Source organism: Cherax quadricarinatus, chromosome 89 (genome assembly GCF_038502225.1).
Source record: "Cherax quadricarinatus isolate ZL_2023a chromosome 89, ASM3850222v1, whole genome shotgun sequence".
NCBI classification, from domain to species: Eukaryota; Metazoa; Arthropoda; class Malacostraca; order Decapoda; family Parastacidae; genus Cherax; species Cherax quadricarinatus.
In genome coordinates this window covers 1,171,493-1,193,344 of record NC_091380.1, presented here as the reverse complement: position 1 = coordinate 1,193,344, position 21,852 = coordinate 1,171,493, and the positions used below count along the sequence as shown (strand labels likewise).

The 21,852-nt window shown below is 36.5% G+C and overlaps 1 protein-coding gene across 5 annotated transcripts in view; it reads left to right on the top strand.

The window, feature by feature from the left end:
- Window positions 1–6,519: 6,519 nt before the first annotated feature.
- The window catches only part of LOC128697147 (sentrin-specific protease 1-like), a 53,266-nt gene continuing 37,933 nt past the window's right edge, over window positions 6,520–21,852 (top strand). Inside the window, exons 1-6 of one of the 5 annotated variants that reach the window (XM_070104054.1) lie at window positions 6,561–6,714; window positions 9,002–9,110; window positions 14,211–14,311; window positions 15,589–15,710; window positions 18,113–18,298; window positions 19,622–19,835. In XM_070104054.1, the coding sequence (XP_069960155.1) occupies window positions 9,040–9,110; window positions 14,211–14,311; window positions 15,589–15,710; window positions 18,113–18,298; window positions 19,622–19,835 (694 nt within the window). In that variant the 5' untranslated portion in view covers window positions 6,561–6,714; window positions 9,002–9,039. Of the gene's footprint in view, window positions 6,715–9,001; window positions 9,117–14,089; window positions 14,109–14,210; window positions 14,312–15,588; window positions 15,711–18,112; window positions 18,299–19,621; window positions 19,836–21,852 lie in introns of those variants that run through there. The other 4 variants (XM_070104053.1, XM_070104055.1, XM_070104052.1 and 1 more) reach the window with 4 other exon arrangements.

The window sequence follows — 21,852 nt, the reverse complement described above, 5'->3', positions numbered from 1 at the left end:
ACATACACTGTATATACACTCAGACATACACTGTATATACACTCAGACATACACTGTATATACACTCAGACATACACTGTATATACACTCAGACATACACTATATACACCCAGACATACACTGTATATACACTCAGACATACACTGTATATACACTCAGACATACACTGTATATACACTCAGACATACACTGTATATACACTCAGACATACACTGTATATACACTCAGACATACACTGTATATACACTCATACACTGTATATACACTCAAGCATACACTGTATATACACCCAGACATACACTATATACACTCAGACATACACTGTATATACACTCAGACATACACTGTATATACACCCAGACATACACTGTATATACACTCAGACATACACTGTATATACACTCAGACATACACTGTATATACACCCAGACATACACTGTATATACACTCAGACATACACTGTATATACACTCAAACATACACTGTATATACACTCAGACATACTGTATATACACTCATACACTGTATATACACTCAGACATACACTGTATATACACTCAGACATACATTGTATATACACTCAGACATACACTGCATATACACCCAGACATAAACTGTATATACACTCAGACATACACTGTATATACACTCATACATACACTGTATATACACTCAGACATACACTGTATATACACTCAGACATACTGTATATACACTCAGACATACACTGTATATACACTCAGACATACACTGTATATACACTCAGATATACACTGTATATACACCCAGACATACACTGTATATACACTCAGACATACACTGTATATACACTCAGACATACTGTATATACACTCAGACATACACTGTATATACACTCAGACATACACTGTATATACACTCAGACATACACTGTATATACACCCAGACATACACTGTATATACACTCAGACATACACTGTATATACACTCAGACATACACTGTATAAACACCCAGACATACACTGTATATACACTCAGACATACACTGTATATACACTCAGACATACACTGTATATACACTCAGACATACTGTAATACACTCAGACATACACTGTATATACACTCAGACATACACTGTATATACACCGACATACACTGTATATACACTCAGACATACACTGTATATACACTCAGACATACACTGTATATACACTCAGACATACACTGTATATACACCCAGACATACACTGTATATACACCCAGACATACACTGTATATACACCCAGACATACTGTATATACACTCAGGCATACACTGTATATATACCCAGACATACTGTATATACACCCAGACATACACTGTATATACACTCAGACACTGTATATACACCCAGACATACACTGTATATACACCCAGACATACAATGTATATACACCCAGACATACTGTATATACACCCAGACATACACTGTATATACACCCAGACATACACTGTATATACACCCAGACATACACTGTATATACACCCAGACATACACTGTATATACACTCAGACATACACTGTATATACACTCAGACATACACTGTATATACACTCAGACATACACTGTATATACACTCAGACATACACTGTATATACACTCAGACATACTGTATATACACCGACATACACTGTATATACACTCAGACATACACTGTATATACACTCAGACATACTGTATATACACTCAGACATACACTGTATATACACTCAGACATATACTGTATATACACTCAGACATACACTGTATATACACCCAGACATACACTGTATATACACTCAGACATACACTGTATATACACTCAGACATACACTGTATATACACCCAGACATACACTGTATATACACTCAGACATACACTGTATATACACTCAGACATACACTGTATATACACTCAGACATACACTGTATATACACTCAGACATACACTATATACACCCAGACATACACTGTATATACACTCAGACATACACTGTATATACACTCAGACATACACTGTATATACACTCAGACATACACTGTATATACACTCAGACATACACTGTATATACACTCATACACTGTATATACACTCAAGCATACACTGTATATACACCCAGACATACACTATATACACTCAGACATACACTGTATATACACTCAGACATACACTGTATATACACCCAGACATACACTGTATATACACTCAGACATACACTGTATATACACTCAGACATACACTGTATATACACCCAGACATACACTGTATATACACTCAGACATACACTGTATATACACTCAAACATACACTGTATATACACTCAGACATACTGTATATACACTCATACACTGTATATACACTCAGACATACACTGTATATACACTCAGACATACATTGTATATACACTCAGACATACACTGCATATACACCCAGACATAAACTGTATATACACTCAGACATACACTGTATATACACTCATACATACACTGTATATACACTCAGACATACACTGTATATACACTCAGACATACTGTATATACACTCAGACATACACTGTATATACACTCAGACATACACTGTATATACACTCAGATATACACTGTATATACACCCAGACATACACTGTATATACACTCAGACATACACTGTATATACACTCAGACATACTGTATATACACTCAGACATACACTGTATATACACTCAGACATACACTGTATATACACTCAGACATACACTGTATATACACCCAGACATACACTGTATATACACTCAGACATACACTGTATATACACTCAGACATACACTGTATAAACACCCAGACATACACTGTATATACACTCAGACATACACTGTATATACACTCAGACATACACTGTATATACACTCAGACATACTGTAATACACTCAGACATACACTGTATATACACTCAGACATACACTGTATATACACCGACATACACTGTATATACACTCAGACATACACTGTATATACACTCAGACATACACTGTATATACACTCAGACATACACTGTATATACACTCAGACATACACTGTATATACACTCAGACATACACTGTATATACACTCAGACATACACTGTATATACACTCATACACTGTATATACACTCAAGCATACACTGTATATACACCCAGACATACACTATATACACTCAGACATACACTGTATATACACTCAGACATACACTGTATATACACCCAGACATACACTGTATATACACTCAGACATACACTGTATATACACTCAGACATACACTGTATATACACCCAGACATACACTGTATATACACTCAGACATACACTGTATATACACTCAAACATACACTGTATATACACTCAGACATACTGTATATACACTCATACACTGTATATACACTCAGACATACACTGTATATACACTCAGACATACATTGTATATACACTCAGACATACACTGCATATACACCCAGACATAAACTGTATATACACTCAGACATACACTGTATATACACTCATACATACACTGTATATACACTCAGACATACACTGTATATACACTCAGACATACTGTATATACACTCAGACATACACTGTATATACACTCAGACATACACTGTATATACACTCAGATATACACTGTATATACACCCAGACATACACTGTATATACACTCAGACATACACTGTATATACACTCAGACATACTGTATATACACTCAGACATACACTGTATATACACTCAGACATACACTGTATATACACTCAGACATACACTGTATATACACTCAGACATACACTGTATATACACTCAGACATACTGTAATACACTCAGACATACACTGTATATACACTCAGACATACACTGTATATACACCGACATACACTGTATATACACTCAGACATACACTGTATATACACTCAGACATACACTGTATATACACTCAGACATACACTGTATATACACCGACATACACTGTATATACACTCAGACATACACTATATACACTCACATACACTGTATATACACTCAGACATACACTGTATATACACTCAGACATACACTGTATATACACTCAGACATACACCTGTGTATATACACCAGCTTTTTTCTAACTAAAAAAAATTACCGTAAATTTATTTACGGTTACATAACCATCAATGGCCACAAATATCTTACATAATAATAATAATAATAATAATAATAATAATAATAATAATAATAATAATAATAATAATAATAATAATATGTAAATTATCTAAAAAAAACTAAAAAAATGAATGATTTATTTCCACCCGTTGAACCTTCCAGGTCAGAGTTCAAACTTCACCGACATAAAACTCGTCTATTGTGGCTTACCTGAAGTAATTGGGAGGAGATATTCACGCTACAGATGGTGGAGGATGTTATCTTGAGGAGTGATGTAGTGAAGGATCGGTAAGGAAGCGCTGGTGGCTCCTGGAGAGTAATAAAGACATCATCAGCAACCTCCCCACATCCTCACCATCTTTCCCGCTCGCAGTTCTTGCTAGATATCATTCATCCATTAATATCTTTAACTATTTAAGTTACACAACCTAAAAAAAAATAATTATTTATTTTAGTAGACTAAACTATGAAAAGTATTTCGTATTAAGTACGATAATATTTAATAAAATCATAAAATATATATGTCAGATGCGTCAACTTGCAGCTACTGCTATATATATCATTCATGCAATAATATTTTCAACTAATAATATTCACGAAACTTAGTAAAAATCATCATTTTTTCTGGTAGATTAAACTATGGAAAAATATTTCGTATTATGTACGACAATATATAATAAAGCTATAGAAAATATATGTCGGATACATTAACTTGCAGCTACTGCTATATATATTATTTATCCATTAGCATTTTTGGTTATTAAAACTAACGAAACCTACAAAATCATTATTTATTTTAATAGATTAAATCACAGAAATATTTGAGTTTTGGAAGAATGGGGTGAGAAATATTATAACGTAGTAAATTATTATGAAAATAATTAACGAAGATGAAGTTAGTAAGTAAGTTTATTCAGGTATACACAAATACAGTTACATAGAATTATCATACATCGATACCATGCCTAACCCTTCTAGGGTAGGGTAGGTGCCTGAGCCCGAGCGTTTAGCTCATAAGACTGTCATTCCCATTTGCCCCCTTGGGGCGGGGATGGCAGACCAGAGAGGCCTAGCTTGTGGCTAGGCCTAGGGACAGTTGGTCCCAAAGATGAGGAGGTACTTGTGTCTCCTCCCATGGGAGACTTAGGTCTCAGACACTCCCTAAAGAGGGAGCCAAGGCCGGGCCACCACTTGGAAAAGGCCCGGGCCGGGAGAATATCGGCGAATCTTTAACTAACTAATTATCATACATAGCAGCATATGTGTAGAGAACCTGGGATAACACAAAAAAGTCAGACAGAGTGACTTATTTCCATTGGGTACACATATATACAGTTACACATATATAGTATCAGTTACATAGATTATGATACATAGCAGTATATGTGTAGATTACCTAGGGTAACCCACACATAAATATACTTACATAGATTATGATACATAGCAGTATATGTGTAGATTACCGAGGGTAACCCACACATAAATATAGTTACATAGACTGTCTGCTATGCATGACAATCTATGTAACTGTACTTATGTGTACCTGTACCTGAATAAAAACTTACTCTGTCTTCATAAATTATTTTCGTAACAATTAAGAAAATTAGAAAGAAGAGGAAAATCGTGATAAAGTAATTTATAACAATGTATGAAGGTGAAAAATCAGTTGTGGAAATATGTATACCTGGAGAGTTTACTTGGAGAGAGTTCCGGGGGTCAACGCTCCCGCGGCCCGGTCTGTGACCAGGCCTCCTGGTGGATCAGAGCCTGATCAACCAGGCTGTTGCTGCTGGCTGCACGCAAACCAACGTACGAGCCACAGAATGCACAGAAGCACAAATCTAAACTTATAAAATAAAGGTGCAATATCAGTAATTTATTAAAACATATCACCGTTATTTAATTATTTTACTGTATTTACTATCCAAAATCATATAATAAAAAATAAACATCTGTAAGTTCGTTATCAGTCAGCTATTCTTATATATATATATTTTTTTTTTTATTCGCCGGTATTCTCCCGGCCCGGGTCTTTATATATAACCAACATTTTATTAGTTTAGCCTATTTATTATCCCAACTCTTATAACAAAAAAATAATTATCTGTTTTCATATGACAGGAAAATATATATAAAGCACTTGCTTCATGGGTAAAATATTTAATAACGAAAAAAATAAATATTTGTAAGTTCGTTATCAGTCAGCTATTGCTATATATAATCAACATTTTAATAGTTTAATCTATTTATTATCCCGACTCTTATAACAAAACAATCATTACCTTTCTAATATGAGAGGAAAATATATAAAAAACACATGTTTCATTAGTAAAATATTTAATAAGAATTATATAATATACATCAGATGTGTGTGAGTGTTTACATCCTGGCTTACATGGCGGCCGAGATTAATATTTAGTGGAAGTTATTAAGGTCTGTGGGCAAGCTGCTTCTCTCCTCAGCAAGACTGTAATATAAATATAAATGCTCTCTACGTTAGCTTCGGGGTTGAAATATATCATCGGGGATAATACCTCGAGGAGACAACCTCGTAAACGTTCACTGGAAGAGTAAGTAGCAGAGATCTCATTAATTACCGACCCTCAAGGAAGGTTCCTTGATGCTGGTCAGGGGCTCTTGATCCAGGGAACTGGATCTGTGCTCCAGTTCTCTGAATTAACCCTGAATACCTTCCATCCCCCCGACATGCGCTGTATAATCCTATGGGTTTAGCGCTCCTCTATGATTAAAATAATAATCTAGATAATTTACAGGCATTTTACAAGGCAATTGTAATCCTCTAAAATTGTGTTATTGTACATAAATACTTATTTATTTCTCTTAATGTTTGAGATGAGTTGTTTTGGCAGGTTAAGACAATGATCCAGATCATTTTTGTTTACCTGGAATTTACCTGGAGAGAGTTCCGGGGGTCAACGCCCCCTCTGGCAGCCAAGAATCACACCAGGCTGATCTTTGTGAGAGCCGGCAGCAACACACGTGGTCGTCACAAAACACTAGGCAGACATTTCTTTACGCAACAGTTCGTGCGGTTATTTTTTTTAACACTGGCCATCTCTCACTGAGGCAGAATCACCTGAGAAAGAAACACTTTCGTCATCACTCGTTCCATCACCGTCTAGCCAAAGGTGTGCTGAGACTACAGTTCAAAACTACAACATAGGTGTCCCATGGCCTGGTAGGCTACTCTCTTGCTTCATACGCTGAGTGTCCGTGGTTTGATCCCCGGCAAGGGTGAAAACATTGGGCGTGTTTCCTTACACCTGTTGTCCTGTTCACCTAGCAAGCAAGTAGGTACCTGGGTTTTAGTCAGCTGGTGTGGGTTGCATCCTGGGGGGACAAGATTGAGGACCACAGTGGAAATAAGACAGACAGTCCCCGATGATGCACCTACTTTCTTGGGTTATTCTAGGTAGCTAACCCTATGGGTTTAAAATCCTAACAAAAGCTAATCTTTTTTCATATCCTTGAGGAAGGGGTCTTGATGTCAGTAAGGGGCTGTTGGTTGAAGAAACTAGATTTATCCTTCCCTTTCTTGGCTTAAACTTGAATTCCTCTATCCCTGGTGCTAAATTACCTACGGTTTTAGTGATCTCCCCTCCCCCATTAAAAAGTAAAAAATTCACCCTCACAGTAGGCTTGAATACTCAATGACTCACGAAATCGTAATGACACGTTTGCAAACAAACCATACCACGGGCGGGATTTGAACCCGCAGTCAGAGAGTCTCAAAACTCTAGACCGTTGCGTTAGCCACTAGACCAGCTAGCCACAATAAGATTCGTGGCAATAAGATCCAGTGGCTAACGCGACGGTCTGGAGTTTTGAGACTCTCTGACCACGGGTTCAAATCCCGCCCGTGGTATGGTTTGAATACTCAATGTTTGGTCAGAGTATCATCATTAAAGGTTCCTTATAATTGTATATAAATTTCCATACCATTGTGTCAGTATCTCGTCATATTTCATCCCCAAACATTGCATTCCCTTAGTGAGATGTGCAACACTGATAACATTAACTAAAACATGCTTCATTCCATTTAATAATAATATATACCTAGAACAAATACCTTGAAGGGGGTGGTTTGATGTAGGTGAAGGGCTATTAATCCAAGGAATTGGAGCTACGATTCCCTTCCTTGGATTGAACCTGATTACCTCCCATTCCCCAGGCAATATTACCACTATGAATTTAGTGCTATGGCCACATCACACCAGTCAGTGGGTTACACTGTAGGGTCTATCATAGATAGGAATTCAGGCTGCACCTCATTTGATGACATTCAGAGCTAATGAGCTCATATTTGCTCTGTATTTAACCAGGAAATAATTTAAGTTTGACACAAACCACTTTGCTGAGCTTTCCTGAAAATGTTGAAAAGATTGTCAGCTCACAATGTGCTTCATAAGGATTTCTGCAATCACACAACCTTGTGTTATCCATACTGTATATATAGTGTATTTGCATATTTATGTACTGTATGTAAGTCAGTTTTTTTATTCAGAGGCAAATATTAATATATTAGTTGACTGGATGAGCAACACCTCAAAAATGCTATTACAGGTAAATTAATCTGTTGTAACTGCAAGACAGTTGAAGCTGTCAGAGACTTTTGACTACATGTAAATAGGTGTTTTAAAGGGCTGCAAGCCTTTTAGTCCTGCAGATAGTTCTAATAATTAGTAATAATATTAGGATTGTAAAATTGAAAGTGAAGAAATGTAGTCGCATCCTTAAGTAGTAAAGATTGGGATGTTTTATAATGCAGTTAGTGACCTTCATGCCCTTGAAGCAAAGTTTACTTCTTCCTTAACATTAGCTTCCCTTCTGTTCCAGGTAATGTATTTTTGAGAGTCTATGAAACTTTGTTAGATATGAAGAATCATGATGTAATGAGAAACAAGAATTGGAGACAGAAAAGTAACCAGAATATTGAGACCACATGGCAAGTGTAATGCCGTATATGCAACTTACTCTTACATGACGTAAATTTGTTCATTAGTTTGGTTTATTGGTATGTACGGTATACAGGGCCACACAGATGAGAAGAAACGACTGATACTATTCATAAATTTAATATTTATTTGTCCTTTTATTTATATAGTACAGTGCAGTATATTTATATTGATTCAAGAATAATTTTTTAATATTTTGTAAGTGTGTGGTAATAAGGCACTTGGTGCAGAGCAAACATTTATTATAAACTACATTTTGTTCTGCAGAACTTTATCAAGACTTGATGAAGCTCTACCCATAACTACCAATAACCTTGTCAATTATAATGGTTGGCTCTGTACCACATGATTTTTTTTCCATACTTTACGTAATATCTACACTTTTAATAACAGGATTAATATATTGCTGTACATAAACCAAAATTATGTTGTAATGAACGACTTTCAATGAATAACCAGAAGAATGGATTGAGACTCGCCCCATGGTCATTTCAAGTAGCAAGTCCAGTGCCATAACTCATGGCTAAATGGTATAGCACTGGGTCTGCTATTTGCATGGACCACAGTTCAAGACCACATCCATTCTTCTGTTTATTCACACTACTGTACATATATAAATAAACACAATGCATAAAAATTTTGAAGAGTATCAGTCTGACTTGCCTTATTTGAAAGACTGTGTACAGTAACTTTACTAACTCTCAGTTTCACCTCTTGTGTAATGTATTTAGCTATTGTCCACCATCCCTAGTGACCTCCTGACAAGATGTTGGGTGGTATTTTGGAAAAAATGCAGATACGTATGTGTATGTATGTATGTATGGCTGGCTGGGTGTCTGTCATCTTCTTAGAAATCCTATGTCAAATATAATTTTTGTCTTAACCCTTTGACTGTCACAACCCCAAATCCTGAAGTGTCTCCTGGTGTCGCAAAAGTTTTGAGAAAAAAAAATTATTTTTTCTTATGAAATGATAGAGAATCTTTTCTCAGTTGTAATGACACCAAAAGTACGAAATTTGATCGAAAACTTACGGAATTACGCTCCTGAGAAGTTAGTGATCTTGGCGATATATACGCATTGGCGATTTCACCGATTTTGAGCCCAATTTTCGGCCAATTCCATTGTTCCAGTCGACTAAACATGTAGCTATTTCTTTAGAACTCCATTTTTTCTATCAATTGTGTGCAAGAAACCGCCCATTTACCGATTTCAACTACCCAATAAAGTGGTCAGAAATTGGCAATTTGGCCAATTTCATGCAAATTAAAAAAGATGCCAATTTCAAAATAGGGTCCAGAATAAACAATGCAGACATTCTTGGCACTAAAATAACATATCCTCTGTTAATTAGTCATGTCTCCAGGCCCCTCTTATATTACTCTTGCTTTCTATTTTTATTTTTTATTCACACAAAAAATAGAAGATTTACTGTTATGCAGACTACTGCATTATTGTAAAAATGGTATAAATAATATCAGTGCACTAGTGAAAGAATATTAGACTTACCAGTTGACGTGTATTGGACGTGTGGTGTGATTTGCTTACTCTTGAACATTGGTAAAATCTAACTTTTCCGCAACTTTGAGCTCAATTTCAAGGTTGTTTTTATCATGAAACTAATCAAACTCAACTAGAATACAACCATAAATACTATACAAAAATACACCTCAAAGTCGGCGTTTCAATCCAAAAACATGGTCGGAGTTTTTTTTTTCTCATTATGCACTGCGTGCTGCAGGATTTTTTTTATACAGTGCATACTGACCACACAGACCCATTCTCTCACATGTGGGCCTACCAGCTTTCTCCTGCTTGATTTGATGCCGCTAGAATTTTTGAGTATATATACAACCGAAACACTGGCTCGTAAGACATATATACATGTATATGGCCGATTCAGTCATAGGGTTAAAAGTAAGGAAAACTCATTAAAGTGTAGAAGTATATTTTGTTTTATAAGCAACAAAATAACTGAAGTAGATGTAATACGTTAAACATTCTGAATAAAGGGTTTAGAAAACCAACAAGTTGATAAATGGCACTTTTGCAAAATTTGACTCCAGGCTGAGGAATTGATTACCTCCAACTCCCCCCTCATCTTCCACCTTTCTCTGCATTGGACTGAAGAAGCCACTGGCTGGCAAAACGTTTCCCAAATGTTGCACATTGTCTGTCTGTTATTCTGTATGGAGAGCAGTGCTGTATGATCCTTGTGGGTTTAGCACTTAGTTATGATTGTAATAATAATCTGTATGGAGAGTAGTCATGAGTAATTTGGTTGAGTCTGTCTCATGATTAGTGGATGGAGGGTCGCTTCTTTTTGTTGATTGGCCCATACAGAGTTAGCATTTCTCATGAACTACGTACATGAATGAAAATTATTGTTTGGAGGACAGTAAATGTGCGAGTTGTGTCTGGGTCTTCAGGTGTAGTTATTTAAAACTGGATAATGTTGCACACCTGGGGTGTTGGAGTTTGTGTAGTATTTGCAAGGATGTTAAGCTCAAAGAAATGTATTTATAATTGCAGTTACAACTTTAATGATGGAATACGAGTACACTGGAAATTATTTGAACGGTATGACCCTTCCAGTGTCATTAGACCTAACATATACTACCTCTTGTTTGGCCTGCTATATCCTTGCTGATCACTTCCTCCTGTGCAACTGACCAATGGTATGCACACTCTTAACTGACATCCATACTGGTCACTCATTGCCGACTGACAATCTGATTGCTGACTCCCTTGGCTGACTTTTGCTGACTCTTCAGCCTGGCATCCTCTCCAGTCATGTATACCAAACAGGATGACATGCTGTGCAGTATTAGTGTATTAATGGGCCTACTCCACTGTACTTTAAGTAGTAGCATCAGTAGTTGTAGTAGTAGTAGTAGTTATAGCAGTATTAGTGGTAGCAGTTTTTAGTTAGTTCGTTTAATATGTTTATTATGCACCCCATACCCATCCTGTGGGCGATAGTCAAAAGATTACAGAGGTACATATTGGTCCAGGGACTGGACTCCAAAGTTTTGATAGCTGAGCAAGTTACAGAGGTAATGAACTCACAATTTACAAAGGTAATGAACTCACAATTTACAAAGCTAATTAGTGGTAGCAGTCATACAAGTTTGAGTTATCAAAGGAGCACAATATGAACCTTTCAAGGGGTCACATTAGGATAGCATATGCATTATCTTGATATATAATAGGCTTAGAAATTTATGTTGTCATTTATATGTGCAGTAATGTTAAATTCCATACCATTTTTCGTTACATTCATTAAGTATATACATACAGATTCAAGTGTAAAATTTAAGTAATTAGCAACAGCAAATGTTTTCTTAATGTTTATTGCTGCCTCTGGTCTATTACACTCTCCACTATACAAATTTTTAGTGCCCAGTGTGAAGGGAGACAGATGACTTTATCCCTGTGAAAGGCTCTTGATCCAAGAAACTGAAGCTATTTTCCTTCCTTGGATCAGATGTGATTACTTCCCATTCCTCAGGTGCTGTATTATCTGTATGGGTTTATTGCTTTGCCTTGATTGTGATACTGACCTTAAGTGATATAAAACCTACACAATATATTCATAATTGCAGCAGCAGTAAACCCAGGAAGGTGGTTATGAGTCAGTAATGGGAGGCACTAAACAGTTTATCTGTTATGAGATGCAGTTAGTGAAAGGCTCTTGATTTAAGAAATTGAGGTTACCCTCTCCTGCCTTGGATCAAATATGAATACCTTCTAATCCCTAGGTGTTGTATGATTCTTACAGGTTTAGCAGCTGGTATTATATAATATCGACATCCTCCTAGTTTAGCAGATCCCCATAAGTGTAATGCACTGTTAATTCTTCTTTTCAAGACTACTACAGGTGGTTGTGTAAGTTTGAGGCCACTTGCTGTTGACTGACTTCTGTGATAATCTGCCTCTGGGTGAATTGTTGATCGTGTTTGACCTGGAACTTTTCTATGCAGCTCTTATTGTATTCCTACATTAAATATATTCACCGTTCACTATAAGCTAAGGATGAAAATATTTTAAGGTAAGTAATATGTGTACTGTATATGCATTTTTTTAGGCCTAGCTATATTGCTCACTTAATATAATGTATATAATAGCATAAATATGTTATCAGGCTTTTATATGCTTATCTTATCTTGAAAGTGGTAAAAGGCTATGATTCACTTTACAGTGGTTTTAACTTTGTAGCTATAACCCAGAACTTAACCTGCTTTTTAAGTGAGGCCTCCTGTATGTTGATTTTAATATTGTCAGTACATCTCCAGTTATTCTAGGTAGTAGGTTGGTAGACAGCAACCACCCAGGGAGGTACTACCGTCCTGCCAAGTGAGTGTAAAATGAAAGCCTGTAATTGTTTTACATGATGGTAGGATTGCTGGTGTCCATTTTTCTGTCTCATAAACATTCAAGGTTTCAGGTACATCTTGCTACTTCTACTTACACTTTGATCACACTACACATACATGTACAAGCATATATATACACACACCTCTGAGTTTTCTTCTATTTTCTTTCTTGTTCTTGTTCTTATTTATTTCCTCTTACTTCCATGGGGAAGTGGAACAGAATTCTTCCTCCGTAAGCCATGCGTGTTGTAAGAGGCGACTAAAATGCCGGGAGCAAGGGGCTAGTAACCCCTTCTCCTGTATATATTACTAAATGTAAAAGGAGAAACTTTCGTTTTTCCTTTTGGGCCACCCCGCCTCTGTGGGATACGGCCTGTGTGTTAAAAGAAAGAAAGAAAGAAAAGATCTCCAGTTATCCAGTCCTCTGGGGAAAGGAGGGAAGGTTATTTCTGGATTTTTACCCACATAGCAAGATCACATCTTTTTATAGGCTTTTATTATTACGCATTCCTTTTCAGCATTATGTACGTATAGATGCCAGACTGAGCCAGACCACTGGATTATGTTAAGTGCTGAACAACTAACTGGTGGATAATTAGTAGCCTCGTGTAATGTTCGTATATTCTTGATATAGAATACAATATAATATGTCTAGCTCATACCCTGAGCCATGTTGCTTTTTCTAGTGAAGTAATATTATGTTTGTGTTGTTCAGGGAGAGTGAAGAAGACAGCTCAGACCTCGGTGACGAGGGACCAGCTCGGAAGAAAAGTCGACCCCATAGAGAGAGGGATGAACCTATCATATCACGCTCCTGTAAGATATTTGTTGACAAATACAGTATTAAAATTGACTTTGACAAACAAAGGTTTAGTGCCTCTTTTATGATATAATAACCCCCTTCTCCTGTATAAATTACTAAATGTAAATAGAAAGACATAGGGTTTTCTTTTTTGAGTCACCTCACTTTGGTGGGAAATGATCAGTATGCTGAAAAAAAAAAATAATTCCTGTAATAGGCAGTGGGACCATGGGAATTTAGTCAATAACAAAAACATGACAAACAAATTGATTACTGTTAATGCATAAATAAAGCAAGCTAATGAAAGTCATTTGAAAACTTGGACATTTATATTGATTATTACTAGAGACATCAACATTTTGTATTAGTAAATAATTTTTTTTGTTTACCACATTAGGTATCTCCCATTAAGAGTGTCTCAAAGAAGGAAACATTCACCATCACTCATTTAATAGCTGTCTTGCTAGAAATGTCCAGACATCACAATTCAGAAGGCCCTCTGATGATATTATAATATTTATAAATTATTTAAACATTGTAATGCTAAGAATACAGTACACTGTGTGGATGTTTATTTTTCACCTATACCATTTTCTTTTCTTTTTTTTTATAATTATCCAGTATTTCCTCTTCTTTCTTCTAGTACATCTTATATTTTTCCTATCTTATCAGCAAGATAGGAAAAATATAAGACGAGTAAATTTCAGAATAAGAGTGAAAGAATTTTATCTGAAGTCATGAGAAAATTTGATGTAGTGTCTACATACTAGCAGAACCAAGCATCACCAGGTTGTGATGGTGTTCTGTACAGTACTATGTCAGACTGTAACATCTCCACAGCCAAGTTTGAATCCTTCACTTACCTTGTATTGTAATACAAAGTAGGCGAAACGTTTCGAAATAAAGATACCTAACTGTTGCATATGTGTCTTACCTAACAACCTGTCGGTATTTTATACCATTTGATTATTTAAAAGTGTTGAACTATACTGTAGCTAAGACCAAGATAATAAAGTGCATGCAGGATTTTGTGAAGCTGTGACTGTGCTATGAAGGATGGATGGGGATGTTACATTTTGCATTGTGATGGCCATCCTCTTTGAGTAGACATGCAGGAAATGAGTAATGGTGAATATTTTTTTCATTGTTTGGCTCACCTTTCTTCAGAAATGGCTGATGTAAAGAAAAAAGTCATTTTTTTTTTTTTATGTTATTTAGACTAATGGTTAAATTCTGCTAATTTAGAGTTGTTTCAATGTACATGTAGCTAACATATTGTCATATACTGCAGATTTGAAGCTCAAAAACATATTCACTGAGAGTGTCTCAGGGGTGTGTTCATTAATGTCATACTTCACTTCTAAGTCTACTAGCAAGCTAGACATGGCACAATCATCGTCATCATCCAAGAATGTAAGAATTTATACGTTTTTCTAAAATATTAGTGGCACATAGGTTTTTCCCCATGATTTGTTGAATCATTTCATTTGTACTTCTTGTTGAGAGCCTGGAAAAAACCTTTTTCCTTATGCATACAAAGCAGATATATTTTTGGTATTAGTATGTTATGATGTACACTACCATAAATGAAAGGGTATATATGCTTAAGAAGTTTGTCTTTAATCTCTGTCACAAGGATTAAAGTATCCTTGACTAGTTATGTATGGTGACATGCAGCTTTAATGGCTTTTGTGTGGTTGATAAACTTAAAATTCAATAAACCAATCAATCAACCAACTACACATGAACTATTGCTGCACTTCCTCAAACTGGTACTTTTGCAAAGTTGAGTATAATGCCAGTGAACAAATAAGCACAATTTTGTGATTGAAACAGTACATAAACAACCTGCACATAGAGAGAAAAGCTTATGACAACATTTTGGTCCGTTCAAGATGGACCAAAACGTCTCTGCCATGTGCAGGATGTTTGTGTATAGTACTAATGTACTTCAGTACCTAAACATTACTTGTGGCTACTTTCCCAACACCCAGTCAGAGACCAAGCTATACTTGGAAGCTTGATCCTCCATCCCCTACCACTCCTTATGCTGAATGACCCCCACAGGTTTAGCTTCAGGAAATACAGAACCATATATTGGTGTGTTTTAGTAGCAGTGATATGGACAGTCCACCTTGTTCGTTGATACAGAAATTATTAGTTTGGTAGCTGGCATGTTGGAGCTGGGCAGGATACAATAAAGCCATGCCTGACTAGATAGTGGTTTACTGGCTATGGGGGTTACACAAGGCAGAGTGTAGAGATACCTAGAATCAGGTCCTATGCAGAGGGAAAATGTGTTAGAGTGCAACAGCAGGCCTGGAAGTGAGAGAGTGCCAAGGGCTAGTGTCCTGAGCTTTGGGCACATGGGGCTCTCATACCCAAAAGTACAGGAGTTGTGCCATGATGGGAAATACAAAATGTTAAGAGAGCCTATTTGCATTTACTTATATTCTTATGTATTCACATGCATTCACATATTCCTATGTATCAGTTATTTTAATTTTTTTTTTTTAGGTGTTATATTGATAGTGTTACATACTTATCAGTATGCAATATAACCACAATGGAAATAGTAATACTCCATGTGCAGTTGTCATTTTGTGATTTATTCCTTGATAATGTAAGAAATCATGAAAGTATATGGAATATTACTACTTTTCACTGTGGTTATATTTCATATTAAGATATTGCCTGTTTCCTGTGATCTTATTGCACACTTGTTGGTATATATATTTTTGTGATGGGGGAAGATCCCTTTCAAAGGGGGATGTGCATTGATGCTAAAGGGTTTTTGGTTCAAGGAATTGGAGCTACATTTACCCTCCTATAAATTGAATCTCCTTACTTCATATAACAATAATAATAATATACAAGTAAATAATAATAATAATATAAATAATAAGAGTAATAATATGAGTAATATATTAGCAGTTTGGAGGGATATGTTGTGTATCTTTATACGTATATGCTTCTAAACTGTTGTGTTCTGAGCACCTCTGCAAAAACAGTGATTATGTGTGAGTGAGGTGAAAGTGTTGAATGATGATGAAAGTATTTTCGTTTTGGGGATTTTCTTTCTTTTTGGGCCACCCTGCCTCGGTGGGAGACAGCCGACTTGTTGGAAAAAAATTTTTTTTTTTTTTTTTTTATTATTATCACACTGGCCGATTCCCACCAAGGCAGGGTGGCCCGAAAAAGAAAAACTTTCACCATCATTCACTCCATCACTGTCTTGCCAGAAGGGTGCTTTACACTACAGTTTTTAAACTGCAACATTAACACCCCTCCTTCAGAGTGCAGGCACTGTACTTCCCATCTCCAGGAAAAAAAAAATGAGTAAATATAATTAAAGTAAATACACCTTCCATCCGACTTACAACCTGCTCGACTTACGACGACTCGACTTACGACCGTGTTTTTATGCCAAATTTCTGGGAAATAAATAAACTATTTGTGTTGTACACAGTGCTTATCCTAAACCTTACAGTATAAAATACAGTACTAACAGCATAAAAAGTAAAGTAAAACATGAAATACCAAAATAAAACAATAAAATAAAGTCATTACAAAAATGTTTTGTTGATATTCAGTAGTAAAGTTCGACTTACAACCATTTCGACTTACGACCGGTTTTTCGGAACCGAACTCGGTAGCAAGTCGGATGGTAGGTGTAATAATAAAAGTAAATAATGATAATTGTGGTAGGGGATTGGGGCCTTGCACAAGCATTCCTCAGGTTACTGAAAGTTACTATATTTCACTGAAATTTTGACTGTATTGTAATACAAATTTTGTTTGAATATATTGAACAGTTAAGATTTAAGATGTCTGCCTCCTCTAAGGCAAGTAACAGCAAGAGAGGAGGAGCAGAGGACCCCAAGACTGATGGAGACTATACAAGTAGAAGCAGCAGCAGCAGCAACAACAACAGTATCAGAAGAAATTATAGCACCAGAGCTTCAAGATCTTCTCACGTGCCCAGCAGGATAAGCAACGATGTATGTGGTCTTCTGTAAAAGTTATTGTTAGTTCATTGCCTTCAAGGGAAAGTGTCTTGATACTGTAAAGTAAAAGGACATAAGTGCAACTAATGTGACATTTTATTGTGGCAACGTTTCACTTTCCACGAGCTTTATCAAGCCGTTACGGCTCCAGGAGCTTTAACGGCTTGATAAAGCTCCTGGAAAGCAAAATGTTACCACAGCAAAATGTGACATTAGTTGCACTTCTGTCCTTTTATTTTTCATATTGTCGGTAATTCTATCAACATTCATACAGTCTGTCTTGATGCTGGTGACAGGTACTAGATCCAAGGAACTGTAGCTTCCCACCCCTTAAATAAAACCTGATGCTGTCGTATCTGTGCACCTCTGGCAAGACAGTGATGGTGTGGTTGATAGTGAAAGTGTTTCCCTTTTCAGGTCACCCTACCTCGGTGGGAGATGGCCACCATGTTAAAAGAAATAACAAAAATAATAATAATAATAACAATGGTAATGATAATAATACATGTATAAATGAAGGATATTTCCATGGGAAAGTGGAAAAGAATTCTTGCTTTGTAAGCCAAGAGTGTCGTAAGAGGTGAGTAAAATGCCAGGAGCAAGGGGCTAATAACCCCCTTCTACTATATAAACTACTAAATAAAAAAAAACTTTTATTTCATTAGTTTTTAGGTCACCCTGCCTTGGTGGGATATGGCCAGTTCATTGAAAAAAAAAATTGAATGATAGTATTGTATATGTGACTCAGTCACAGAAAAAAATGAATGAAAATACAAGTTTCTACATCAGTTGAAGTGTGTAATGAAGATCTCCAACGAATGCAACTTAAGTATAAGTTGCATTTGTTTGTAGTACTGATTTCCATATAAGTTGTTTGTATGGAAATCAGTACTACAAAGGTTGGTTATGTTTTTTACACACACACAACCACACAACCACACACACACACACACACACACACACACACACACACACACACACACACACACACACACACACACACATACACATACACATACACATACACATTCCCCTAAGTGTAAATCCTGTTGATCATTCATTAACTTTCATGAAGTGACAGTAGTGTGTCATGCCTTGGTTTAAGATCAGTTTATCTTTCAGCAAACATTTTGATGTACAATGCATTGCTTCAGATTTAGGATACTAGCAATATTTCTGGTACTGTATCTTAATTTTTACTAATAAGATACCTTGACATAGCCAGAGTTAATTAAACAAAATCTACAATGTCTTTACGTGTTTGACATAAAATAGAATATCAGACATGCTATTAAAACAATTCTTTTGTATTGGAAGGATGATGTCCAGTTCCTAGGAATAACTGAGCGAAAGGTACCCATAAACCAGCCTACAAGGAGACCTGCCTTGTCCCGCCGGTCCACTGCACTTGAATATGACAAACCTTCAACACCAGTCATCAACCCCAACTTCCGGTTTAGTCCAGCTGTCAGTCCTATAGCACGGCCACCCACACCACATGTTAAACCTCGACCAACCCCTGGGGATCCAGGTCAGTTTTAACACCTTGTGTAAACTCAACAAATCTTGTTTCTTAATCAAAATCTTTTGAACATAGTTCTTCAAGAACGGTATCTTGATGCTCGTAAGGGACTGTTGATCTAAAGAATTGGAGCTACCTCCCAATTCTCTCAATTTTATAGGAGCTGTATGAACCCCTATGGATTACAGTTAATATTAAATAATTTATATATTTATTTATTTATTTATTTATTAACAATTTGAGCACACATACAGAGGTACAAAAAAATACAGATAAGAGCAGCATGCCAAAGCCACTTATACTATGCATAGCATAATGGTTATACATTTTTCAGTATCTGCTTTTTCTCCACATTGGTTGGTTTGGTTAGGTAAGGTTTGTCAGGAAACAGGATAAGTGGTTTCCTGACATGGGTCTTAGTCATATGATGAACATAAGAACATAAGAATGGAGGAACACTGCAGAAGGCCTACTGGCCCATGCGAGGCAGGTCCTTATCAAAACGACCTCTACCTTAAGCTACCCAAGAAATAACTCCCGTACCCAATGACACCAATCAAACCCAGCCCCTCCCACTCATATATTTGTCCAGTCTCTTCTTAAAGCTACCCAAGGTCCTAGCCTCTATCACCCCACTGGGAAGACTGTTCCACGCATCTACAACTCTGTTAGAAAACCAGTACTTACCTATGTCCTTTCTAAATCTAAATTTATCCAACTTAAATCCATTATTTCTGGTTCTTACCTGGTTCGACACCCTCAGTACTTTATTAATATCTCCCTTGTTTATGCCCGTCATCCATTTATACACTTCAGTGATATCTCCCCTCATTCTACGCCTCTCCAGAGTGGAGATGCAAGGCTTTAAGTCTATCTTCATACGGGAGGTTCCTTACACAGGAAATCATTTTAGTCATTCTTCTCTGTATGTTCTCTAATGAGTCTATATCCATCCTGTAGTAAGGGGACCAAAACTGAGCAGCATAATCTAAATGAGGCCTCACTAGTGATGTATAGAGCTGTAAAATAACTTTTGGACTTCTGCTACTTATACTTCTTGAGATAAATCCAAGTAATCTGTTGGCCTTGTTGTGCACACTAAGGTGCTGCTGTCTTGACTTTAGATTTCTGCTTACCATGACTCCCAAGTCTTTTTCGCATTCTGTATGATCAAGCTCTACTTCACTTAGATTATAGCTTCGAGGGTTATTTTCATTACCAAGGGCTAGTACCTTACACTTGTCCACATTGAACTTCATCTGCCATTTTTCAGACTAAGAGATTAATTGGTCCAAATCCTCCTGGAGTTCATTGCTATCCTCCTCAGAGTAGCAATAATGTTGAAGGATAAGCTATGGCAGGAAAAGAGGGACTACAAATGCATAAGTTCAAGGATTATGTGGAGTAAAATAAAGATTGGATGTGAAAAGTGGGTTATAGTAAGCGTGTATGCACCTGGAGAAGAGAGAAGTGTAGAGGAGAGAGAGAGATTCTGGGAAATGTTGAGTGAATGCGTGGGGAGTTTTGAATCAAGTGTGAGAGTAATGGTGGTTGGGGATTTCAATGCTAAAGTGGGTAAAAATGTTATGGAGGGAGTAGTAGGTAAATTTGGGGTGCCAGGAGTAAATGTAAATGGGAAGCCTTTAATTGAGCTATGTGTAGAAAGAAATTTGGTAATAAGTAATACATATTTTATGAAAAAGAGGATAAATAAATATACAAGGTATGATGTAGCACGTAATGAAAGTAGTTTGTTAGATTATGTATTGGTGGATAAAAGGTTGATGGGTAGGCTCCAGGATGTACATGTTTATAGAGGGGCAACTGATATATCAGATCATTATTTAGTTGTAGCTACAGTTAGAGTAAGAGGTAGATGGGAAAAGAGGAAGGTGGCAACAACAAGTAAGAGGGAGGTGAAAGTGTATAAACTAAGGGAAGAGGAAGTTCGGGCGAGATATAAGCGACTATTGGCAGAAAGGTGGGCTAGTGCAAAGATGAGTAGTGGGGGGGTTGAAGAGGGTTG